Genomic DNA, 26800 nt, shown 5'->3' on the forward strand with positions numbered 1-26800 from the left:
AACCCTAACATTCAATAGAGAAAACAAAAAAACAAAAATAAATTCTGCAGACTGCGTAAAGTTGCGCCATCAATTTATAATTAATTCTGATAGAATAAAATGTAATTTTCATTATTAAAATAATCATTTCTCTATCAAGCTTAGCCATAAATAATGCATGCCTAGTAAGTAGCTTCTAGGTAAACCTATTTGGGTTTTACATATGTGCTAAATTTTATACGAATTTAAGAGGAGTCATTTAGTAGCGCTCTACTATGCAATTCTCATGAATTCAATTAAGTGTTGCATGTAAAAGATTTCAAGTAAATTAAAAATTAAAATAATTTTATTATGCATGAATATACATTTTTTTTTTTTTTTATTATTACACAAAATATAAATTGATTAGTTACACTCTACTATGCAATTCTCATAAAACGAAAAATTAAGTATATTATATATGTATGTATATTTCTAAATATGGCATTCATGAAAGTCCGAACTATGATATTATTTATATATTGAAATGACACTTTTCTCTCATTCTCTTTTTTTCTAGAGATGTATCTAAGTAAAATTTGGGAGGCAGAGTTTTACTGTTAGCTGGCATTATAATAAACGCGTGTGTTTATGTGAATATTTGGGTAAGTTTAAATTCTATTTACAGAAAAACAGAAATACATTTTTAAATAGAAATGAATTTGAAAATAGTATTAAATTAACAGAAAATTAAAGTACGACAATTTTTGATAATTTTTTATTTATTTCTTTTTTCAAAAATGTATTGCATACTTTTCAGCCGTAGCTGAGAATTCTGCGAAATATGCAAATTTGTAAATGAATTATTATAAAATCTATATTGTGAATGTTGGCCTATAAAAAGTGCTCTTTGTTTTCGTTTCTATGCGAAAAACGAAGCAAAGGCAGGAAATTGATATGCAAGCTATTATTAACACAAAGTTAAACTGAATTAATGAAGTTATGAAAGTTCTTTAACATTGTTTATGTTTCGGCTGCAAGAGCTACGCAAATATATATATACTAGCTGGCCCGGCAAACGTTGCATTGCCCTCTATATTATTTCTAGGTAAAAAATTGTTGAAAGCTATGTTGTTCAGGCTGGGATACACTGATAAATTTATTAATCGGATTTTCATTCAAGCACCTTGTTGTAAACGACATTCTTCGTTTTTTGGTCGGGTGCAAGAACAAATAATGCGGATCGTTTGCCAACACGTGAGCATGCCACGTACAATTGACCATGAGAAAAACACGCATTTTCTAGATTGAGGCCACAAATAGTCAAAGATTGGCCCTGTGACTTGTTGATCGTCATGGCGAAGGCAAGACGAAGCGGGAATTGAATTCGTTTAAATTCAAAGGGCATATCTGTTGAGATCATCGGAATCCTAGGAATAAGAACTTCCTCATCTTTAAATTTTCCTTTGAGTATCAACGCGTGAATCACATTGCTCATCAGTTTTCTTATCACCAAACGCGTTCCATTGCACAGTTTTGGTTGGTTTAAATTTCTAAGCATGCAAATCATGGAGAATTGCTCTTTTCATAGCTGTGTTCATTTCTTGACGCCGGTCAAGTTGTTCTTCCATATTGCCCATGAAGTATATTTGCAAGAATTTGTGCTGTGCATCTTCAATATGTTGCAATGATCCAATGCGATGGCAAATCTGGCCTTGAATCTTTAAATTCAAAGCCATAGTTATTATAGTTATATTTACAAACACTATTTACAGAAATCTAACAAACTACATTATTCAAAATTTTTTTTTGGCAGTCATAGAAAATAAAATTTTTAACGTAAATTACCTTAAATATCCGTCTCCAATATTTTCCGCCCCAAATTATGTCATTTGGAAACAGGCATTGTATTTTTGAGTGTTCGCTAGAAAATGTCGTGATTCTAGTGTTTCGCCATAAAGCAGGGAACGCAATGGCTATGGTGACCGCTAATGGCAATGTCACTTTACCACTAAGGCAGCACAAACCGGGCGTTTCACCAGCAAACTTCAATGCGCCACAATGCTAGCAAACAACGTCCATTGGACCAATGCAAACTAAACGATTCAAGCTGTAATCAATGGTGCAATCATATCGAAACGCTGCTCGATTCAAATCAATCCTTGAACCATTTCTTATTGCCATTTCACGGGCTGCCTCTCTTTGAGAAGCACGAATTAAGGCCCTTCTTCCCTGGGTACTAACGCGGAGCCTTTCTTGGGCGATTGCTCTTCGTCAGATAATTGACTCGCGCTATTCCGTTGCCTAATTGCATTATGGGTCCGCCGGGAAAGATTAGATCTTCTAGGACGCGGCATTTTTATTAATAGTAATACTGCCCTCGCACAAAACCATATAAAACAATCGAGAAATATAAATATAAATAATTTACACAAATTTATGTTTGAGACAAACAAATACCTGAACTTTCGAGATATTTAGCTTTTGTAAAAGTCCAAAAATACAATTTTTAATAATTAACTTTTTTTTTTTTTAATTTCGAATTTTGAATTTTGAATTTTTTATTTATTTTTGATTGTTAGGTTTTAATCTTTTGATTTTTTTTTTAATTTTTGCAGATTTTTGATTTGAAATATTTATAAAGTTTAAAAGTCCGAAAATATAAAAAGCCAAAAATACACTTTTTAATAATTACCTTTTTTTTTTTTAATTTCGAATTTTTAATTTTTTATTTATTTTTTGAACAGTCAGGTTTTAATCTTTTGATTTTTTGCAGATTTTTGATTTGAAATATTTTTCCTTTTGATTTGAAAATTTTTTTTTTTTTTTTTTTTTTTTTTTTTGAATAGTCAGGTCTGCTCGAGGTCAGGAGACCGTAGACTGACTGACTACATTTGTTTATTTACTTCTACACTATTGTCAAAACTGTCACTGTTACCAAGCCTACTGGGTATAAAAAAAATTTGAACATTTGGGGAAAAAACCGCGTTTTTCAAGTATTCGGCAAATTTTTTCAGTATTTTTAAGACCCTATACTAAACTCGTTGCGGAGACAAATCCAACAAATCAAAAACCATGAAAATTGGTTCAGCCCAAATCAAGTTATAAGCAGTCTTCACTTTTACACAACTTTCTTTTATATATATAGATATATACGTATTATATATGTATATATGTATATACATAAAGTTGGCTCTCAAGAACGTGGGCAGCCTTCACAGCGAGCGGTCCACATGGGTCTGGTATTTCAATTTCCTAGAAAAAGAAATTACGCTTTCATTTTGTTTTTTAATTATAATTCACATTTGACCTTTTTCTATGAGTGTGTGCGAAAATGATTTGTGAGAGTGTGCATGAGTGAGTGTGACTGTGTGAGTGTGTTAGTGTGTGTGTGACGGTCTCTCTATTTGCGTGCCGGCAGCTAGGATGTGCTCCTGTGCCGTCTCGTCTGCTCAGGCTGCTGTCAGAGCCGGTTTTGCCTTCCAGTTGCAAATGGCAAAGGCGAAACAAGCGTCAAGCAGTCACCAGGCACCAAAGTTCAACTACAAAACATTTTCAAATGCCATTTAGTGCACCTAAAGCGCACACAGGCACACTCACACACTTGAGTCGTGTGTGTATGTGTGTGTGTGGCCGGAACCATGGGCGGTGAAATTGCAGAACTTTCCCCTTTCATTATGCCAGGCAAAAAATAAACGAGGTTACATGCCTACTTGAATCCACAACCGAATGAGACACCGCCTGCCAAGCGCTTGGATACTCTGCTCCCATTTTTTATGTGTGTGTGTGTGTGTTGTTTTTTTTTTCCAAACTTTCTATATAAATATATATATAGTCGCTTTCCTGGTACTACTTCTAGTTTTTTTTTTGGTCAGGAATCGCCAACTTGGCGAATTACATTCGGAAATGCAATTTTTGCTGCTCTCTTTTCGAGCAAATTTTTGTCAATAAAGCATTTTAAATCAACTTGGAAAAGGAAAACACAAACACACACAGCAGATCCTGGCACACATTGTAACTGTAAAGCTGCTCAATATATATGTGTGTTTGTGTGGATTTTTTGGCTCTACAGGGATATTATTAAGGTCGTTCTGTTTGTAATTAGAAAAATAAAATGATTTTTTTTTTTTTTCGTAAGCAGACAATATGAGAAAGTTGCGGCACAGTTGACAATTGGATTTATGGTCCAATCCATGCCCAATGTCAGGGCACAAAATTTCTCTTTCTCTTTTCTGTTCGAGTGGCAGCGCTGCGGTTGGGCAACCCTAACATGAAATTATTTTCCTGTGTGTCCGGAGCATCGAGCAACGAGCATCGAGCATCTCATGCCTCAATTCTTTGCGGACGGAAATCGAAAACAAGTTGGCTAACATACATATTGAAGCTGGAACATGTCGAATTTTCTTCTTCTACCTTTTTTTTTTAACTTTTATGATGTCCAAATACCAAGCTGGGAAATTGCTTTTTAATGGGCTCTTTGTGGATAACTCATGCGATTTGTCTGCTCCCAAGCGATTATTCATTCAGATTTGTTTGAATTAAATGAATTATTATTATAAAGGGAATTGAATTAATGAATAGGTGTTTATCAAAGATAAACGTAAAAGGAATGCGAAATGGAAATTGTTGTTTAGATTGATGCACTAATATATTAATATGCTTTTAAATAAATTTGTATATTAAAAGCTTACATGCGAAACTACATATACATATTCAAGTGAGAAGGAAAATCACAAATATGTGGGTACAAAATTCTTAACTGTGTGAAAATTCCACCCATCCCAAAATGTGTAGAGAATTTTCTCATTCAGATTTATTTACCCAAACAATTTGAAGCCAGATTTTTTCCATTAAATTTCTCTTCAATTTCTTGAGCTGCAATTTTTCTTTTAAATCAAACATTTCACTCGGAAGTTTCTTTAATTTCCGCCTTGCTCTGTTAATTTCCATTGTTTATCGAAGAGTTGAGAAAACAAACCCTATGAAAATATCCGAAAAAAATGGCTAGAGTAAAGAGAACTGCAGCCAGCATGGGTGAAAGGATGCATAAGATGCAGTTTTTACCTTCTCTTTGCTATTTTCTTCGTTTTTGTATTTCTTTTTGTCAAACGGTTAAATTTAAAATGTCAATGAAGCACACAAAGTACGCCGGAAGAAAGTGTGCCGGAAGTAGAGACGAGTCAAAGCTGCAAGCAAAGTTTGCGATAAAATATTAAAAACAAGAAAAAATGAAAATTAAATCAAGCGACGGCAAAGTGAACAAAGTTGAGTTTTTAATTAGAATTAAACGAGAGAACGCTGAGAGCTGGCTGCAAGGCATAAGGCACGTTAATTATTTTAATGACGAAGGTCAGAAAGGCGACAGAGAATGTAGGCGGCGAAAGCTGTGAACAGAATAAGCCAAAGATAAACTTTGCTAACGGTTGTCGAGCAATCTACTTATGTACATATTATATTAACAAATTTGAAATGTTAAACAAAAATTAAAGAAAAATTACAAAACCAAATTGAGTTATTTGAGAAATTTATATTTGAATTAAGTAAACTATAGATATAAAGATATCTGTTCTATTCGATTATATACTTATTAAAAGATGTATCTGTTTTTTTAATTCATATAAAAAAAAAATAAAAAAAAAACAATCTTTTCATCTATCTATCTATTTATCTATTTATATCTAATGGAAAAAAGACCAATTTACCAAATACCAATTTATTTTTATATAAGGAATTTTCATTCATTATAAATATTTGATTCAGAAAGGCAATTCCACTTAACAACAATTCGTCAATAGCTATAGAAAAAATTCTATTTCATTCCGATTAGATAAGCTATCGGAAATTGCAGCTCAACTATCCGACTTTCTTCGAGCGACCTTAAAAACTGGCGCAGCTAAATAACATTTATGTCACAGTTATGTCTAGTTAGCAAGTTTTCCACAGCGGAAACTTTTCTTTTTGAAATATATGTTTACGAGCAGCATGAATATGGCACATGTGTACTTAGGACCTTTTGCGAAACTTTCAAGCGTACTGCTCCACTCTGAGATGGTTTTTTGAGGGCGACTTTTTCAAGAAGTTGTCGTCCAACTTGTGCCAAAGCTCGCACTTTCGATGCTCCTTTTAGCCATAAGTTTCTTCATTGATTGCGCAACAAAGCGAATTTTTAAGATTTATTTTCGTCTTTTCTTTTCATTTTTTTCCCTCAACTACTCAGCGAAGTATGCTTAAAAAGAAATTTTCCTTCTTTTCAAAAAGAATCAATGAGGTTCTTTAAACTGCAATTTACGACTAATTCATAAATTACATATAACTGAAGAGTTGATTTTATTTTATGTAATTACTTACATTCAATACTGAAAGAAAATTCTGAGGTTTTCAATGTGGAAAGTGCCTGTGGTAAATAATAATTTCATTCATTAAATACTGAAAGAGAATTGTGAGGTTTTCAATGGGAAAATTCCTGTGGCTAAACTTTAATTATTTAAAGAAAATAAAAACTTGTATATTAGATGGATGGGCTAGAAATTTAGAAGTTGTTTTTGGGACTAACCCTTTTTGCCTTACTGAATCTCTATATAGATATATTACGTATGTGTGTCTCTATTTTTTCTGCTTTGAAAAACATTTTTAAATGTTCACCTCGACAAGTTGATATTGGCCGACGAATACAACAGCCCAAAAACAGCAAAACATATAAATCATTTTATTTTCTTTTTTCGAGCTGTCGCCAGTGTTGCGTGTATATAATTCATATGTCTATCTGCAGAGCGGGTCAACAGTGATTCATCTGCAGAGCTTAGTGATTTGAGGCCCCAAAACTGCAAACGCTGGCTTTCATTTGTTAGGTCCACAATTGACGTCGATATACTATTTATTTAGCTATCAAACAATGGAGGAGGTTAACAGCAACTCGAATTTCCATAGTCGAATTTTAGAGCGCTAGCTGTCAAATGATAATATTTTTGATTAATAATAATATTTTCAAAGGGAAACTCAGCAGTCAAAGGCTAAAACCACAAAGGTATATTATTATAAAAAAAAATAAAAATAAAAATTTTAATATTAAAATTGTGATATTCATTAAATTTTATTTTCTCTCAGTTGAATCATATATATTTAATAAATCTATTTATAAACGAGCTCAACAGTCAAATTCTAGACCTTTAGCTCTAGCAAAATCAAATATGTATGATTTTTGGAAATTCAGTTGAATTATATTTAAAGTTGTTTAGGATACTAAAATGTTGATATATTCGCTATTAATAATTCGAATAAATGATGAATAAATCTGTCTTTAGATAAGATTAACAATAGCATACAAGTTCTTTAACAATGATATAAATCATATAGTAACTCCCAATGTAACATGTTTTTAGTATGCCACACTTTACAATTTCAAGTACATGGCTATATCAGTTTTCCAAATCCAGGTTAATTGTTCGTATACAGGGTATCTGGCTGTCTATCACACCACTCACTCTTCAGCTGGCCAATAACGCACAATTGATGATTCGTCTCTGGGAATTTGATGTGCATCACTTTAAATGGCTTCGAACAATGACAACGCATGCGAGCAACGAGCAACGAGCAAGGAGCAATCCTGCATGCGAAGTGCGACATGTGGCACGCAGCAGACGGCACGCGGCAGTCATCGGCGGAATTCATAGCCAGCTTATAGAAGATAAATAAAAAAGTAGATGGCTGAAAGGAGTAGACGGACGGAAAGAAAAGTGCTGACAAGCAGGCGACACGCAGGACACATTTCCCGTATGACAACTGTGAATGCAATTGGAGAATGCAACAATTTTTAATGCGCTTGCAACTTTTATTTTCGAGTTTTAATGCAAAAAGTTGCAAGCGCCAATGTGTGAGTGTGAGTGTGTGTGTGAGTGTGCGAATGTGTGTAGTGTGTGTGGCAATTTTCTTTGGCGATTTTTTCTCCCGCTTTTTGTGGCTCGACTGCTTGTATGTCTGCTACTGCAACATTTCCTGTTTGCACTGCCATGATTTGCAGACATTGCCCGCCCTCTCGCTGAATGCCCCACCCCGCTCTCTCTATCCCTCTATCTCTGTTGCTTGCTCCAGTATGCGCATCTGAATGGACGTGTGAGTTGCCTGGAGAAATGTCTACTTGATGCTGCTTCAGCTGCTTTATCATCCTCTTCTTCTTCTGCAACTTCTTCCCCCCCCCCCCTCCCCTCTGCCGCGTCTTCTGGTTGTATGCAACTGTTGGCTCGCATTCTACCTCATCTGACTGCCTTTCATGCAAAAATATGCAATTTTATCGGTCTTTACAGATTTGCCATAAAAAGAAAACAAGAAAGGACGACACACACATAAGTGTGTCAACTGGCAGTTGACACGACTAAGAGTTATCCTGTAGATTACTTAGATTAGTCAGCAAAACTACAGGAAATGACAGAGATATTTGTTTAAATATTGTCGAGCTTTGCATATGAGATCTCTTGTGTATGTGGGTTCTATTAAAATGTAATATATAATCTTAATGGATTTTTAAAGTTTTCTTTCTCATATTGGCAAGGAAATTTGTAAAAATAAATGGTCTCAATATGAATTACCCAGTTATCAAATCGTTCTTTATCTAAGTTCTACATGTTATCGATTTTTATCGATTGCTTTCTCCATACTATCTACTAGGTAAAGTGTTATCAGTGTTTATATATTATATTTGTTAATCAAATATCAACGTAACTTTGCTACATCTCTCCAATATCAGCAGAGACCTTATGCCATAGCTTGTCTAACCATTTAGTCCAATATTCTGATATCCCACTCCAATTTTTTCTAATTTCCGGCCAATGTCTCTCAAACTCATATTTCATATCTTCACATCCAAAACCATTCTATTTGCTCGCGAAACAGGGTATACAGATTACATAGCTGAGTTTGAAACTGTGCGGACTTGGGGCTTCGTAAAACGCATGGCATAAAAGACGTTTGCCAAGCAAAAATGTAAATATTTATCATACCGGAAACATGCGTTGCTTCTGCTACGTCTACTTCAATTTGTACTTGGTAAGCCCCTATCTTCCTCTCTCATTCCCTCCCTCACTCTCTCTTCCTATCCTCGCTTCCCTCCTTTATTTCCTTCTCGCCAAACATGCTCTTAAAATCGCAAAAGAATGTTGCTACGCTTCACTCGCTCTGCTTAGCTCCCACTCTCGCATCGCCGCCCCTCCCCCACCCGCCTTCGAATGGGGGCAACGAATGTTGCAGCCAAATGCCGTTTTAAGCTTTTAGTTAATTTAAAAGTTGAAATTTATTTGAAAATCCAAACATTTTGTTACTTTCTGTCCCGACGACTGGTCGCGCCCGCCCCAACTGCCAACGCGTTGTCATGACTCACACCAGCCCAGAATTACAGCTAAGTGAAGTAAAAATGCGAAAAATGTAAAAGAATTAGTCGTTAGTAAGCGACTAGCAGATACCCAGTAATGTCAAAAGTTATCCGATTGCCAAAAGTTCAGTAAAGTGAATTTGTCATAAAAGAGATAAGATATCATACGAAAGTTTTTAAGTAAGTATGTTATAGAAAGTCTAGGCAGTACTTACTAGGGAATTATTCAATTTTACAGCTATGAATGAATATAAGAGCCAAACAATCGAAATATTAATGACAACTTTAATTAAGGATCAAGTGGAATTGGGTCGATTTATCTTTGTAGGGGATATTATTAATTCAAATAAATAATTGCTTTAATGATATAGAAGAAGTTATCGATACAAAAATTAAAATATTAAATTGTTGATTAAATAATATAATATTAAAATCAACTCGTAGTTTGGCATACAAATTATTTTCCCCAAGTATACTTACAACAATTTTTAAAATATTTGTATACTCCTTCTAAACAATTTCTAGCGCTATAGGGTATACAAATATTTTGTTAAAAACGTGCCGACATTTTGGTTGTCAACACACACAATCGCAGAGCAAAAGAGATTGAAATGAAAGAGCTGTAGCTGGTCAGGGGAATACTTAGTACATTTGCAATGCTCTGTGTGGTGTCTGGGTTTCGGGTCTCATAGTTAAACTTTAGTTTTATAGATGCAATTTAGAGAAATTGTACGCTTGTCGTTCCGGCTGTGACTCCGGCTAAAAGTCGGTATGTATGTATATATATATGTGTGTGTGTGTGTGTGTGTGTGTGTGTGTGTGTGTGTGTGTGTGTGTGTGTGTGTGTGTGTGTTGAGAGCGACGCAATCGTTACATTTCAGTCAATTGTTTAGCCTCAGAAATATATGCGTTTTAAACGAGTCTGTTTAGACCGAAAGATAAATTACACTACTCGTCATGTGTCTGGGCATTGCGACGAGGTACGAGTGCTTTTGTGATTGTGAGTGTGTGTGTGTGTGCGGCAGTATATGTGAGCATTGTTAATGAGACCCAAGAAGCTTAACCGCTCACATCATTTGCCATGTTTTTGTTTGCTTTATTTTTTTTAAAGGGTCCTCTCGCTTTTTTCTCTCTTTTGTGAAGGACTAAGCTTTTCGTGGCTATATATACATATATGCATGTTTGTGTATATTTAACAGATTTACATGCTTTGCCACAACAAAGAAATTTCGTATAAACATTTGCAGGTACTTTATGCTTATTGCATTAGCCTGGCTATAACCTTTTGTGGCCGCCATGTCAACTTTATAATGAGCGTGGCGTGTCTATTTATGGGGATTTTAAATTTCAATTAAGGCTCACTTATCAGCTCTAGGGGCTTAGATTAAAATAAATGCCATGCTTGAATATACAAATTTATGGTTCATCGTTTCGGGATTCTTGGATTAAGTTCCCATTCCGCTTGACCAAGAATTGTTGGCCTAAAACTAAGGTTGAGGATTAAGTTATTAATTTTTATAATATATCATCCAGTATATATTTAATGTGAATTAAGGAAAGCCTATCTATACTGGGTCCATGGCTTTTGGATAATGATTTCTTAGTAGAGGTTGCTTCAGTTTTTGGCTTCAATAGAGGGGTAACTGATTTGGTCAAAGGCTCGTAAAAGCCAAACTCTAATTATCGTTTTTCTATACTCTAAACCCATTAAGAATGGGAAATCAGTTATAGGGGAAATAAGTTAAATTATTATATCTCCTACACATTTATAGCTAGAGCATCTACATACCCCTCCCTCACCCTTCCCCTTAAGCTGCCTTCCACTCTTCCCCTCTTTATCCTTTGCTTAAGTTCAATTTGGTGCTTGGCTAATCTTCACCTGTGTCAAGGAATCAAATTTAATGGACTTTCGATTGGGTCTAAATTAAACTTTGTTCACAAATTGCTTGCCACAAACTTTTTGGCTAATGCCCACCGCATTCCTCTCTAATACTTATGCTAAACGATAAAAAAGTTAGTAGATCAAACCACAAAATTCTAGCTAATTAACTGACGCACCCGGAATTGTTTGTATACGCAAAGTTTTTGCTACTCAAAATAAATATTTGTCAACCAAATGTAAATGCAAATGTTGACTTTTTGTTAAGCCAAAGCAGAAAATGTCAGCAAAATAATAATAAAAACAAAAAACAAAAAAGAGACGAAAATAACATTGAAACGATCCTTTGATTGCTACAAATAAACATATTCACGTTTCACTTATGAAGCTAGTTCCAAGAAACGAGGACACAAAACTTTCGAGTTCACTGCGCGCGCCGGGATACATTACTGTATTCCCTTGTATATTCGTACGCAACGATTCGCTACAGTGAGCACACACTGAAACGAAATTCCGCAGTCTGTATTGTATGTATATATTTATATATGGCTATTTTACAGGGCTAAACACAGCAGAAAATCAAAGCAAACTTCTATTTAATTTTGGTTTTAGTGGCCTGATTTTGAAAAAACATCTCTTAGATAATAGAGAGAAAATACATTTGTTTATGTTTATAAGTTTTCGTTATTATATTTAATTTACAAACTTATTTGTTTTGTATATTATTTGTTAAAAAAAAAAAAAAAAAAAAATACTTTTAATAGAATAGAATATATTAGACATTAAATTGATAACAATATTTTATCGATATTATTATCTATATATTTTTTTTTATCAATCACAATTCTCATTTTATTTTATATTCGATATATTAATTATTATTATTTATATTTATTTAATTTTTTTTTTATTCATAATTTTTTGGCTTTTATTATTATTGTACTTTCTACTATACTCTTTATTTTTGGTATTCTTATTTTATGTGATTTTATAATATATATATTATTTTTTACCATTGTACAGTAAATTCTGATCGGAGTGGCGAGTTGCATTTACATTTGCTGATTGCCGACTAAAAAACCTCCCCCCTCTTGAGCTTTCGCCCACCTTTAAACTAGGTGCTTTCCTGCATTAACCATCAGACTTTAGCCCTTCCATGAGCATTGTCCTCAGTGTTGCTGCGTCCAGCTGCTACATTTTCCGGCGCAAAATTTTTTCATGGAAGTCAATGACTCTGTTCTACGCCACTTTGTCTTTGCAAATTAGCTTTACTAGACTCCACCAGGTAATTATTATTATTTCTACATGATTATTTTTTTTATATTCTTTTCTCTACTACTACTAAATGCTTATAAGAAGAAGTTCTAGTATATATTACGCATATAAAGAGGTGAACTAAAAATCTTTGCGTTGTTTTCCTTCTTTTCAAAAAAGAGAAACGTGAAAGTGTTTTTATATTTCATGACTGTTATCTTTGGTCCATTGAATTCAGTTCATTTGCAGGTGTATAAAGCGCTGCAGCAGTTGCAGTGAGTGTGTGAGTGTGTGTGTGTGTGTGTGTGTGTGTGTGTGTGTGTGTGTGTGTGTGGCATATTGGTTGGCTCATGACGTATGCGACACGTGTGCCACGCTTGATAAACCGTTTGCGGCAAGTGGCATGCAGCAGGAGGCGCAGGGCGTGCGGTGGGGGGCGAGAGGCAAACTGCAAGCAGGCGGCATGCGCATTTAAAATGGCGCATAAAAGCCAGGTCAAAAGAAGCAATTGCTCGTACTGAGGCTGGGGCAGGCAGGTGGGCACAGGTGGGCCGCTAGCCATGGGTGACTGGCTCTATGAATTGAGTCCAGTTTTCAAAGGCAGCTCGGGCCAGTTGTGGCCAAGGCTATTTAAGGATGCCACGCTCTGATGCGTTGCACAGTTAGGACTCGAGCTTGCCAGCGAGAAGGTGCGACCGGGCGCTTGCCATTAAAAACATTCGCATTCAAGCCAGAGCCACAGTTAATGGATACTTAACATTTGCCATTGTTTTTACTCACACACACCCTCTCTCTCTCTCTCTCTCTCCCTGTCTCTTTCTCCAATTGCAGCACAGAGCGCGGAGGCGAGACGACGTAGGGGCAACAGCAGGAGGCGATTGACGACATTGTTGCTGTGCGGCGGATAGCGCGTTTAGTGTATAATATTTGAAATCAAAGCGAAAGGGTATGAGCATGTCGGTGCGGCTCTGTATCAAGCACAAGCTTCACATGCGCACCACGGCTGTCAAAATGAAAATGCCGACAATCAGTCGAGCCAGCAGCAGCGGCAGCAGCAGCAGCAGCAGCAGCCAGCAGGAGACGAAAATGGAGAAGGCGGCAAAGGAGGTGGAGGTGGAGAACAGCCAAGAGCAGGAAAAGGCAGCGGGCCACACCAATTGACGACAAACTCAAGAAGCAAACAGACTAAGCTAATCCAATCGCGTTTTCTACATATTTACTTTTGCATTTTCATTGGTTCCTTGATGAGCTACATTAGAGCTATTCGTGCAGCAAGCGTGCCGCGATGGCAGGCAATGCAAATTCGCCGCAGCCGTGCCATTTGCATTATAAGACTGATAACATTAAAGAGATTTCTACACATTTTGGCCATGCCAGCGCACAATCAAAGGCAGCGCATGCAGCCGCCGGGCCAGCAGCAGCAGCTTCAGCAGCAGCAGCAGCTACAACAACAACTACAACAACAATCGGCGCAGAGGAAACGCCATTTATGGCACACACAGGACCCGGCACAGATGGCATCCTGCAGCACGTGGCTGCTGTTGCTGTTGCTGTTGTCCTCACTCTGGCCGGACTGCGAGTGCCTCCATGGCGCCAAGCTGAGCGCCAGCACGGTGAAGACCAGGTACGGCCTGCTGCGCGGCATTGTGGTGCGCTCCTCGCCCCTGGTGGAGGCATTCCTTGGCATTCCGTATGCATCGCCGCCCGTCGGCAGTCTCAGGTGAGTTCCAAGCTCAGATAATGCGGGCTAACCGCCCGCGGATAACTGTATAAGTGTGTGAGTATGCATGTGTGTGTGTGTGTGTGTGCGTGTGATCTCTGCCTGCAGCTGTTGTCTGCGTGCAACATTTTTAATACCCAGTGTGAGTGTGTGTTATGAAGAGGTATATTAGTTTTCTTCAGAGAGAAACTAAAACCTAATGTCAGTTTTTTACGTGTCACCATTTATGTAAATGCATATATCTCGAAATGTTTAGCATCAAAAGAATTCATTTTCGGAGCATAAACCTAAATATAATTATATTTATATATATTAAATTTTAAAATCTTTTTGAAAGATATTATAAGCGCTATATAATAGAAATAAATTCAACATACTGTTGAGAATATCATTAAACAGTTTTTACCCCAGCATAGATATAAGAAGTTTCAACTTTCAAACAAATTTTAAAATGCCCAATAAGAATCAATATAAACTTTTATATATACATACAGTTTCATAGCTTTAAATATCTGCATAGTATACTATGATCACATGCAAAACATTTTAACGTTTCGTCACCCACTCAGGCTCTTATATAACACTAAATACGAAAATAAAAACAATTCGAAGAAAAGGGCCAGGTATTTTATATTGTTATGCTCTCCTATAAAGTTTCAATAAGCTGAAAACGTAATCTACAAAGCCTATTCAAGAATGAACAAAAGTCGGAGTTCAGCCAAGAAGAATAAACTATAAAGAAAAGTATTTCTACCTTATTCATTCTGAAATAAAGTTGAAACATAATAAGGAAACCGTATATTTTAGTCAGGCATATCTAACTAAAGTTTTTACACTTGAGTTTTCTTTGTTTTCATATAATTTTTTTTGTCCTTTATTTGGATTATTTTCACCCGCAACTTTGTTATAACGCAGCGCAACTTTATCAGGCTCCTGAGCCAGGCAAAAGGCAATTTTAATAATTATTTTGATAATATGCACGTGAGCATGGGCACACAAAGAACGTCCGGAACTTTGCACGCCCTTGCACTGCCAAAGCGAAAGCCAAAGCCAAAGCCAGAGCCAGAGCCGAAGCCAACGCCAATGCCGGAGTGAGAGTCAGAGCCTGTGCAGGATTCAGCGTTAGAGTCAGAGTTCCGTATCCATAATAAGCCTTACATTGTTTGCCGGATTTAAGTTCCAAGGTTCTGGCCTCTGTCCCGGCCAATAGCCAAAGGGCTCTTAATGAAGCTAACTGCAACTTGTGTTTATTTTACAATTAGCAGCTGGCTGTACTTTAATAGTAATTCTCTAAGAAAATGGGGGCCCCAAAGGGCGGGAGCATGGCATCTCCTAATAAGCTTAGCGCATTAAACGAGCTCATTTATTTCAATGTAAGAAGTTGCCCAGCTTGGCAAGCCCTAAACAAGGCGACCAAATAATCCAATAGTTCCGCAAATGTTAAATGTTAAGCTGACTTTAACATTCTGCTATTAACAGCTCGCTTCTTATATAGTGCGCAATCAAAGTTTCGTGAAAAATAAAAACTACAACTTTTTTGCTCTGCCAAAGTTATAAAAACTAGCTCAACTTGTTTTTCTGCATGTCATGTGCATAAAAAACTTTCAACTGCCGTAACATGACTTAAGACCAACAGCAAATAATGATGACTTCATGCGCGAGCACCAAACTAAAATTAAATTGGAAGTTTTTTAATACTTTTTAGAAAAAATCTATAAATATTTATCAACGAGTCGATTTTACTGTATGTTATAATAACTTTTATGTTCCATGACAAGTTGGTGATAATTTGCAAAGCCAATATAAGTATATTTTGTGGTACATCTCGATGTCCTTTCGTGTGTCACTCCATTTCTATGTGTATAAATAATGAGAACTATGAACTAAAGGTATAGAAATTCAAAGCATAATAAAGATCAAACTCTTAAAGGATTTTCAGCTCGAATCAAATCTATTCCCTATCTTCGACTCTGTCTCATAAATTTTAACTTCGCTACCTCATAGGTTTTCGTCTATTTGACTCCTTGACTCCCCAAATTTCCGACTCCCCTATTCTTCTACTCACCTGCTCCTCTTCTCCTCTACTTATTTACTAGTCTACTCCTCTACTTAACTACTATACTTTTTTTCTTTACTCCTCTTCTTCCTATAGCACTTTGCTCCTTTACTTCTCCACTCCTCTATTCCTCTATCCTTGACTTACTGCTGTACTTCTTCTCCTCTACTCCTATAGTGCTTTACTCCTCGACTCCTAGACACCTCTTCTCTACTACTGTACTTTACTTCTTCCACTCGCATTTGTAAATTTCTCTAAATTTGGATTTAAATAAAAACAAGTTTTGATTTGATTTCGAATTTCGTTGATTAGTATCTTTGGAGACAGTCAGTGATTTGTTTAGACGCAGTGATTAATTAGCTTTCGCTTGCTATACGGCAAAATCGTCAATTTGTCAAATATCACGTACCGACGGCCACGCCCAACGCCCACCTACTGCCAATTGTCACTGGAGCATAAATAATTCGCACGTAGCTCGCACCTCTCTCTATATATCTCTCTCGTTCTCTCGTTCTCTGTGTGTATGGCAAGCAAAGACGAAAGATTCACTGGCATTTGATTAAGTCCTGTTGCTCATTTGCAGCATCTGTTGATGCTGCATAACAATGAGCCAAGATTCATAAGCGAACTCCATTGACTTTGGCACTTTGTGCCGGAAGTAATTAAAGTACAATTTGCCAGCAGAGTTTAGCAGCCCCGAAAAATGAGCACTCAAATACATACATACCTACATACGGCATCTAATCAGCTCTCACACTGTCTATGTGTGACTCTGCAATATACATATATTAGCTACACTCTAGGCGTAAGTACTGCTCGGCTGCAGACAGGACAGCAGAGATACAGGACACGCTCCACAAGGTGACAAAGTGTTGGCAGAAAACTTTTGCAATATGCCGCAAACTTGCTACAAATTTTTGCTCAGCAACTCCAACTACTCAGAACTTGAAAGACGCTTGATGTTCGAGCTGAAACTAAATTTGCTTCAGATCTTTCATCGAATAAGTTTCTTTATCTCCTTTTTTGTGTGCTCAAGTAAGGGAGTGGGGGAGGGGGAGACAATGAAGTTTAGCTGAAGGAAAACCATGTTGAGAATTAATTCGACAAATATTTTGCTACAAAATTCGTATATGTACAAGCTGTGCAAATCAGGTATATATTCGTATATATACATATGTGTATATGCATGTATATTTTAAAACATATTCCAAAATTTCACGACTAGCAAAGTTTACCCATTAATGCGTTATGCGTCATGCGTTAATCTGACGCATAAGCAACTAAAAAGATTTAAAAGCAATTAAATTGTAATTTACAATACCCTAGAAGAGTGAAAGGGGTTATAAAAAGGGTTAATAGATGTTTAAAAAAATTTATGACCCATGTATAGATAATTCTGATGAAATAAATATTATTAATCAAATTTGTTTTTCTTTTTTTAAATAATTTATTAACTTCTGAATGGGTTAACCATTCCATAATAACCTTGTAAAATAATTTACAACTGAGCAAAAAGATTTTTCAAACCTTGAAGTAATACTACTTAGTTGGGAATTATTAGTTAGTTTTCTCCTCTGGCCAACAATTAGATACAGATTCTTTGCTATTTTTTGGCATAGACAAACCTCCAAGACGAGCCATAATAGGGCCAAGCCAAAGAGCTGTCAAAAACTAATTGAGCATGTGAAATGGCCGAACTTTTCGTCACAAGTGAAACACTTGAGAAATAATAAAGCGCCATCGAAAGCTGATTACATGTACCCCAGAAGTTTATCATTGGCATTACTAATATACCTCGTATAATACTCCCAAGTCCATTGAGTGAACCACTTGATCTGTTAAATAATTATAGGCAAATTTGTTTCATAAATTTATAAGTCCACTCAGCTCGAGTTTTCTCTTAATATTTCTTTCTTCTTATTTTGTCGTCTAATATATAATAATATAAATATAAAAGTAAACAGACACGCAATTTAATTTCAATTATTTTTAAATTCAAAATATAATCTTTAAATCTCTCCAAATATTTATTCTGAATATTGGTGAAGTTATGGTATATAAAAAATACAATATAACTCCCTTTCTTAAAACGTATAAAATATAATGAGCTCTGACAATATTTTTATTTCAATTTTTGTTTAGACTTATAAAATTATAAAAAAAAAATTTAGTCTTTTTGTCATTCCACGAACTATAACTATTTAGGATTAGTTTAACATTCTTGCCATATTCTCTCAGAAATATGTGTATGTGTATACCCTTTCTGATTAAAGGCACAGGGTATTGGCTGAACACTTATTCATTTATCGCCTGTTAAGACGTTGTTATAGCAAAAGGCGAAACCCACAAAATGCGTCGTTTAATTTGAAAGCATAATTTAGCTTTCATCCATTCGAGCATCCCACAGACCGCAAAATGTGAAAACTGATTAAGGCCATGGCAAAGAGAAAACCAGAAAAAGACCGAAAATGGAAATTGTAGAGTGGAGCATGGAGCGTGGAGCGTGGAATTATGAGCATTATTGTCTCATCGAGCAACAAAATAAAGAAAGAAAAAAATGATGCTGCGGTGCTGCGATGCTACGTTGCTGCCCGATGAGCTCCTATCAAGGCGAAAACAATCAAAAAAGGTTTCGCGTCAATTGTTGTGTCATAAAATCAACATTGAAGCCTGCCAGAGCGATGGCATAAACAGTATAAACGGCATAAGCGGCATAAACGTGGCCAAGAGCCACTATGCTCAGTTGGCCGTTGATCGATGGCATTCGATGCGAAACAATAAAATGCACAATTAATCAAAAGCATTTGCCAATTTTGATTGATGGCCGTTTGGTACTTAGCGCCACGAATCCTTTATCCGCCCACAGAGTCCGTTTCACTCTCAAATTCAGATTCAGATTCGGATTCCGGTTCAGATGCAGATAGTCGACCGGACGTAGTCGGGACACTAGTTGGCTGCCATTACCATTAGCACGTTTGGCGCGTCGCTCGCATATACATACATACATACATACATACATATATCTATCTATAGATTGTACACATATTGGGGTCCGTTGCCATTGAATTGCAGATTTATGCCACCCATAACGCCATCGACGTGGAAAACGGTCCGGAACGCGGATCGATTCTCGCCCGTTTGCCCACAGAATGTGCCCATACCGCCCAATGGACCGGAGGCGTTGCTGGAGCTGCCACGCGCTCGACTCGCCCAGCTGAGACGGCTGCTGCCGCTGCTCAAGAACCAATCGGAAGACTGCTTATACCTTAATATCTATGTGCCCTACGAAACGCAGCGAGCCAGACGTAAGTTATTCAAAAAAAAAAAAAAAATCAAAAAATCAAAAAATCACCAAATCATAAACTCATTAGATATGCTAAGTCATTCCAGTTAATCGGCTTTACGCAAAACTTTTAGCTTGTCAATATATTTTCCTTAAAGATTTACAATTTGATTTCAATTATGTTAAATCAGGCAATTGATTCGAAAATAGAAAACAAAAAATACAATAAAATCAAGCATTAAATAATATATATAAATATTTGTAATGTCTGCTTAAGACTCTAATTGACCATTGAAAAAGTTGAAAACTTCGCAGATAAAATGTGGAAAATTACAAAAGTGATTCAATTGACAGCATAATTGGCAACGAAAAGGGACTCATCCCTGGCCAAAGGGGAAGAATTAAATGAAATTAATTTATTTTTGTACAAACTTTCGCATTGAACAAACAGTTAAGCGACTGCGACTGCGACTGCGACTGCGAGTTGATTATCAATGGCTGCGTAACTTTCAATTCCGTAGTGCATTGCAGTTGATTTAAGGAATTACTGCAAGCGCTGCAGAATTGGCAGCTCCGTTGACCACAGACAGCATATGGAAGCATTTCGAAAAATGAAGCTTTTTGGGCTTAATGAATGGCATACACAGTGTATCACTCATTACGGCAATCATTAGCTGTATCGTTAGCTTCATTATTTTCATTTACTATCAATAGTATTTACATACATTTTATATTGATTTAATTTATTATTATAACCATTGTTTTTTTTTTTAATATTAATATTGTCAGACAAATCATGATTTTATTCATTGTAATTGAGGCAATCAATGTCATTATTATTATTAGTGCTATTATTATCACTATTATCACAATTTCCATATTGGTCTTGGCATTGACATTGACATTGACATTGTATTGGAATTGATATTGTCATTGACCTTGACATTGACATTAAATTTGCATTATCATTAGTAAAATTATTACTTTTCTCTTTCATTTTCATTATTATTGCTATTATCATTGCTATTAGCATTATAATTTTCGATATACGTTTCAGCGTCATTGAATTTACATAAACATTGTCAATTTCGTAATAGATCAAGTTTATATAACAACAAATAATACCCTGACTGTAATTACAAATTCGAATACTTATAGCTCAATCGTTACCTAAAACCTCATCTCTCTCAGCTCACCCAGCATTAGTCTCTTACTATACTACATATATATACTCACTACACATTTTCGTCATTTTCTCATTTTCTTAGCAGATAATGAGGCTGCAAATGATAGTGCGAGTACGAGCGCTAGTTCCAGCTCCAAATCCAGCACAAGTTCTAGTTCCAACTCATTGCTCTCCACGGTGCTGTTCATACATGGCGAATCGTACGACTGGAACTCCGGCAATCCCTACGATGGCTCTGAACTGGCTGCCCATGGCAACGTCATCGTTGTGACAATCAATTTTCGGCTCGGCATTTTGGGGTTTCTCAAGACCGGCGGCAAGGAGAGCGCCCAGGGCAACTTCGGACTAATGGATCTAGTTGCCGGCCTGCACTGGCTCAAGGAGAATCTGCCCGCATTTGGCGGCAATCCTCAGAGTATCACCCTGCTCGGCTACGGCACCGGAGCTGTGCTGGCCAACATCTTGGCCGTGTCGCCCGTGGCCAGTGGTGCGTCAGCTGCCAATTGATTATGTCAAGGAATTTTTGTATATATTCAGTCGATTCTTTTAGATCTGATTCAGCGCGCAGTGCTCATTAGCGGCACCGCCCTCTCCCCTTGGGCCATACAGAAGAACCCGCTGTTTGTCAAGCGGCGCGTGGCCGAGCAAACTGGCTGCCATGGCGACATGCTCTACGATGATCTCGCACCCTGCCTGCGCACCAAAAGCGTCGCGGAGCTACTCTCGGTTAAGATCGATCATCCGCGGTGAGTACATCAGGATGAGTTTTTAATGTAAAACTGAATTCTATATTTAATAATGAGAAAATTAAATTAATAATAATTTTAAACCAAACATAGTCGAAATTGCTCGACTTTGGGATGTCTTGAACCCTTCGTGGGATTAATATTAAGAGCTTAGCCTATTTCAGGCTAGGTCTAGCTTACTTGTCAGTGATCTACCCTGTTGATAATAACTCCATAGAAAATGGGTACGAAATGGAATAGCCAGAAATTGAGGCAGACTATGCATAAAACCTTAGTACTGAAGAGAACTATAGAATAATTATATTGTATGTAGTACATAAGTTATTTAGCATAACAAAATTTAGCCTTCTCACGTATACATAAAGCAATTTAATTCTTGAGCAGCATGATGAGCTAATCCGATTTAACTATGTGTGTTTTTTTGGCTATATATGTGTTCGTATGTCTGTCTGTATATCTGTCTCCCTCCCTGTCTATGTGTCTGTCTCTCAGTCTGCCTCTTCATAGCCGCTCTCTCTGTGTGCCTAACTACAGAAGATCGTTTAATGTATGCAGCAGTATTAATTTCGTATTTTTATTCGAGTAATACGAAGCTCGAATGCTAGCAGCAGCAGAGAGAGAGAGGTTCCCATTGGTCACTTAAAGGTCGACTGCAACTCGGCTGCGACTCGACTCTCTACCTGGTGCCGAGCTTAACATTTGAGAGCGACTAATGCTTTGAGTGAACGTCGCCCCTTATAAAGGGCTGCTGCTGCAGCATTTCTTCAGTCGGGGTCAGCCGTGCAGTGGAGTAAAGTGAAGTGTGTCGTTCAGCTAAGCATTAAAGACTTGGAGGAAAGACTTAGAGGAAATACTTAGAGAGGAAATACTTAGAGGAAAGACTTGGGGGAAATACGTAGAGCAAAAAGTCAGAGGAAATACTTAAGGGAAAAACTTAGAGCAAATATGTAGAGGCTATACTTAGAGGAAGCACTTAGAAGAAATACTTAGAGGAAATACTTAGACGAAATACTTAGAGGAAATACTTAAAGAAAAGACGTCGAGAAAACCCTTAGAGAAAAGAAGAAATACTTGGGGGAAAAATAAATTAATTTCCATTTCCAATGGGAAATTATTAATAATAATACAAAGTTATTAATATTTAACAATAATTAATATTTAATAATACAATTTCAGAGGGCACAATGCTCCTATTTTATTTAATATTTAGTACATTAATCTGCCTATTTATATTAATTTGCCTTGAAGCCTTTAAGAATTCCTAGCAACTTTTCTCTGTCATATAAGCACATGAGACTACAGCAAACCTTACATACTTTCAGTTTTCTTGTTGGCTTCGCGCCATTTGTGGACGGCACTGTCATCACGCCCAAAACGGATGCCATGTCCAGCACAGCCCTGCCCCTGGGCTCAGCGATAGTTAGGTAGGTCAAACTCGTGTAAAAGTAAACTTCAACTTACTTCTCCCTCTCCCCCTCTCGCTCCCCCTCAATCATCAATCAGTACTTCAGGAATTGAATATGCCAACTTTCCCAAACGTGATCTGATGTTCTGTCTGACATCTGTAGAGTCGTATTTGGATTTGAGCGCTCAGGATCTGGAGTTTGGTTTCAATGAGACGCGCAGGGATCGCATTTTGCGAACATTTGTGCGCAACAATTTCCATTACCATCTGAATGAGATTTTTGCGGTGCTCAAGGTAAGCGTGAAGCCCTAATGCCCAAGAGCTCAGGTGTTCAATTACAGTTTGCCACCCCACTAACATTTGCAGAACGAGTACACGGACTGGGAGAAGGCCATCAGGAACCCGTTGAGCGCGCGGGATGCCACGCTGCAGTTTCTGAGCGACGGGCATACGGCGTCGCCCCTCATCAAGCTGGGCTACATGCACAGTTTGCGTGGGGGCCGGACCTACTTTGTGCACTTCAAGCATCGTACGGTGGAGGATGAATATCCACAGGTGGGTACACTTAGTGCGCATAGCTGACCCCTTAACCTTGACCTTGACCTGACCTGACCTGATGACCTTCACAATTCGACAGCGAACTGGCTCCGTGCACGGCGAGGATGTGCCCTTCTGGCTGGGCTTGCCGGTCTCTCCCCTCTTTCCCCACAACTACACCGCGCAGGAGCATCAAATCGGGCGACTGATGCTGCGCTACCTGGCCAACTTTGCCAAGACAGGGTAAGTTCAGGTGATAGAGAAATGGATTCTCAATTAATTCTCACCATCTTCTCCTCACCTTAGCAATCCGAACCATTCCACAACGGGCCAAGCCCTGCCTACTGCCAGCCAGAGTCGAGCCGCTCTGCATCCACAGCGGAAACGCTCGGCGCCCAGGTATCAGGATGCACTGGCCACCGGTGAGGCGCTCAACCTGGCCGTCCTCTACAACCAGCGTCGCAGCAATGCCATGCACGAGAAGCGCACCTTCGTACGGCGACGTCTGCGCAGCAACGATGCCAACGCGCCGCAGCAGAGCCTGAGCACTGAGCTGGAGCTGGGCAACTATGATGGCGATGAGCTGCCCTTCTGGGATGCCTACGATGTGGTCAATCAGCTGTACATTGAGCTGGGTAGGTGTAGGCTGAGTGCCTAGCTAATCTCTTTGCTAAATCTCCTCAATCTTCGTTTCAGGCAACAAGGCCAACATTCAGAGCCATTACCGTGGCCACAAGCTCTCCATGTGGCTGAATCTCATACCTCAGCTGCATCGGCACTTCAACATCAACGATCAGTCGATGCGGCATCATCAGTTCCAGGACGATCTCAACAGTCGAGATCTATACGAAGGTAAGCCGCTGATATAGCCAGCAAGCTGAAGCCAAAGCTAACGCCTTCGTCTTTTACCTGCCCAGGTGTGGTGCGTCCCCAGCTGCAAACGAAGCCAGCGGAGGATGATAACATCATCATTGTGCAAACGGCTCGCACCACAGCTGCCCCGCCGCCGACGACCTCAAAGCAGGAGATGATGAATGCAACGAACGCTTTAGGCGCCGCAGGTGCAACTGCCACAACAGGTAACGTAATCATATGCTTCCATTAGAAATCGGTCCCCTAACAACTCTTTCAGAATGCGGCATCGATGGCGCCATGTCCGTGTCGGAGCTGACCACCACCACCCAAGCACCGAAGGACAATCGCACCCACGGACAGGTGGAGACGCACAAGGATTTGGCCACCGCATCGACGGGCATCATTGGCAATCTGGAGCTGCTGCGCCGGCTCAGTGGCAAACAGTTCCAGAGCTATACCACGGCACTGATTGCCACTGTGGCCGTCGGCTGCTTTCTGCTCATACTGAATGTGCTGATCTTTGCGGGCATCTATCATCAGCGGGAGAAGCGGGCACGCGATGCCAAGACGAAGGAGGAGCTGCAGGACAGCGACACGAGCAAGAACTCGAGCATACTGAAGCTGAATGCGACGGCGGGTGCGGGCGATGGCAGCGATGCCTATACGTTGAGCGGCGGCGTTGTGGACGCCAAGGGCGGAATGGGCATGGTCTTTGGCGAGTACAGCTGCTACGATGAGAAGACCAAGCAGATGAAGGAGGATAAGCTGCTCGTCGAGCTGCCGCCGCAGCCGCACACGGCGCAGACAACGCTGCTGATGGACAACTGGGAGGCATGCTCCACCAGCACGCTGGATCTGCTGAAAACACGGCCAGCGGTGCACGCGATCCATGGGGCAGCACCGAGCACCTCGCACATCGAGATGGTCAGCTACAATGCGCTGCCAACGCTGGCAACGGTCATAGAGACGAGCCCGAATCCGGTGAGCTCTGCGCCGGGCAGCAAGCGCGGCTCCTTCCTGGACACTAGTGGACAGCTGCAGTTTGACTATGCGGTGCAGTCGTCCGACCAAATGTCCTTCAAGGCCATTGAGGATGCCGTCAAGGCAGCTACCGGCGCTGGCGGCGATTCGGATATCATGCGAGACGATGATATACCAGAGCCGCCGCCTCCACCACGCTCCTTTCTAGCAGCCCAGCAGCAGCAACAACAACAACAACAACAGCAGCAGCAAATGGGAATCCTGCGTCAGACGGGCGCTGCAGGTGGAGGCAGCAGCTCGAGCAGCGGCAAGAAACGTGTACATATTCAGGAAATCTCTGTCTAAACATGATAATGCCTCTGTCTCTATCTCTGGCTCTCTTTCTCTCTCTCTCTGAACTTAGCTTATGGAATTTCAATTCTAAAGAAAAGTGCTCAAAGTGCTTGAACCTATTTTTACCCCTCTATAGACCCAGCCCGACTTGATCCTATACTTTCTATATATCCTTTCCATACTTTGCCGTAGTCGTATCTGATAAATCTGTTAAGTATATGTGTACGTACTTATTGTCTGTTTGTACATTATGTAAATGTTCCTAAACTAAATCGGAATATGTAGTGCCAAGTAAACTATTTATATATATATATGATATATATTATATATTATTGTATTAACGTATCGAGTTTGTTTTCCATCATAAATATAATATATATGTGTGTATAGTTTATGTTTATTTCGACTAACTGATTAAGGACTACTAATTTTATTATCACATATTTGCTTGTTATGTATTTGATAATTAGCCAAATCAAAAACAAAGTCAAATAATAAAAATAATAATTATAATAATAAAACAAAATTATGTACAAGTACACAAGCTTTTAAAATATTACAACAATATACCATATATATCTATATATGTATATATATAGGTATATATATATATGATACACATAATGTATTTGCGAGTAAATGTATTGTAAAATATTGAATCTATTTGTATGAAATACACATGTAATAAAATTATACTTATGTATACTCCGCATTTTTATGATATTGAAAACGAAATTAAATCCGATTTGTTATTCTGCTATTTTTAACATTATCTGAATAGATTTCATTAAACTTTAGCTACGCCGAATGTAAATCTCATACTAAGGCCGCAAAGCGTAGTTAAATAATTGGTTATACGTTTTATTTATTTTTTTTTTTTTTTACCGTGAAACAACAATTTGGTCTTCAATGTCCAGTGATGCCTCTCATATCTATGACGAACTGTGAGCCGATATGAAATTGTTTGTACTATATCTGACAGCAATGATGTTCTTAAGAGGGAGTAAAAGCTGTCAGGCACTCTAGACTAGAATCAGCATTGTTTGCTGGGATTTTCAGGCGCAGATTAAATGAATGCTCAGCAATCAGTGCTCGTAACATATATTCCAGCTTATGATTGATATGAATACAGCATCCATATTATCCAAAGGCTATCCACAAATTGCATATACTAGCAATTCTAATCCCAGACTACTCGCGTTGCAGAACTCTGGTGCCCATTAGCAAGTGGCCAAGGAGAATGGCC

The 26800-nt window shown here is 38.2% G+C and overlaps 1 protein-coding gene and 1 long non-coding RNA gene across 3 annotated transcripts; one reads left to right on the forward strand and one right to left on the reverse strand.

The window, feature by feature from the left end:
- Positions 1 to 1085: 1085 nt before the first annotated feature.
- On the reverse strand, positions 1086 to 3180 carry LOC149269730 (uncharacterized). The gene is made up of 2 exons (XR_016269052.1): positions 2419 to 3180; positions 1086 to 2332 (listed from the first exon to the last, which is right to left on the reverse strand). It is a non-coding gene; the product is annotated as an uncharacterized LOC149269730 (long non-coding RNA).
- A 10192-nt stretch (positions 3181 to 13372) lies between these two features.
- On the forward strand, positions 13373 to 26314 carry Nlg2 (Neuroligin 2). Of its 2 annotated transcripts, none has more exons than XM_018002878.2 (12): positions 13373 to 14172; positions 19301 to 19533; positions 20780 to 21184; positions 21248 to 21443; positions 22766 to 22867; positions 22947 to 23142; positions 23215 to 23403; positions 23486 to 23628; positions 23692 to 24020; positions 24082 to 24237; positions 24303 to 24464; positions 24518 to 26314. In XM_018002878.2, exons 1-12 carry the CDS (start codon positions 13697 to 13699, stop codon positions 25564 to 25566), a joined length of 3636 nt encoding a protein of 1211 aa, XP_017858367.1. In that variant the 5' UTR covers positions 13373 to 13696; the 3' UTR covers positions 25567 to 26314. The 2 variants fall into 2 exon arrangements, with proteins under 2 accessions (XP_017858367.1, XP_017858368.1); XM_018002879.2 differs by having other exon boundaries at positions 13563 to 14172; positions 20783 to 21184.
- Positions 26315 to 26800: the final 486 nt, after the last annotated feature.

This window comes from Drosophila arizonae, chromosome 3 (assembly GCF_054131065.1).
Source record: "Drosophila arizonae isolate 15081-1271.41 chromosome 3, UAZ_ARI_1.0, whole genome shotgun sequence".
Taxonomy (NCBI): Eukaryota; Metazoa; Arthropoda; class Insecta; order Diptera; family Drosophilidae; genus Drosophila; species Drosophila arizonae.

Coding starts and splice junctions, on each gene's coding strand:
- Nlg2 (XM_018002878.2), top strand. CDS start 13,697: ATGAGCTACATTAGAGCTATTCGTGCAGCAAGCGTGCCGCGATGGCAG. Junction 19,534..20,779: donor CGAAACGCAGCGAGCCAGAC/GTAAGTTATTCA, acceptor TCATTTTCTTAG/CAGATAATGAGGCTGCAAAT. Junction 23,629..23,691: donor GCCAACTTTGCCAAGACAGG/GTAAGTTCAGGT, acceptor TCCTCACCTTAG/CAATCCGAACCATTCCACAA.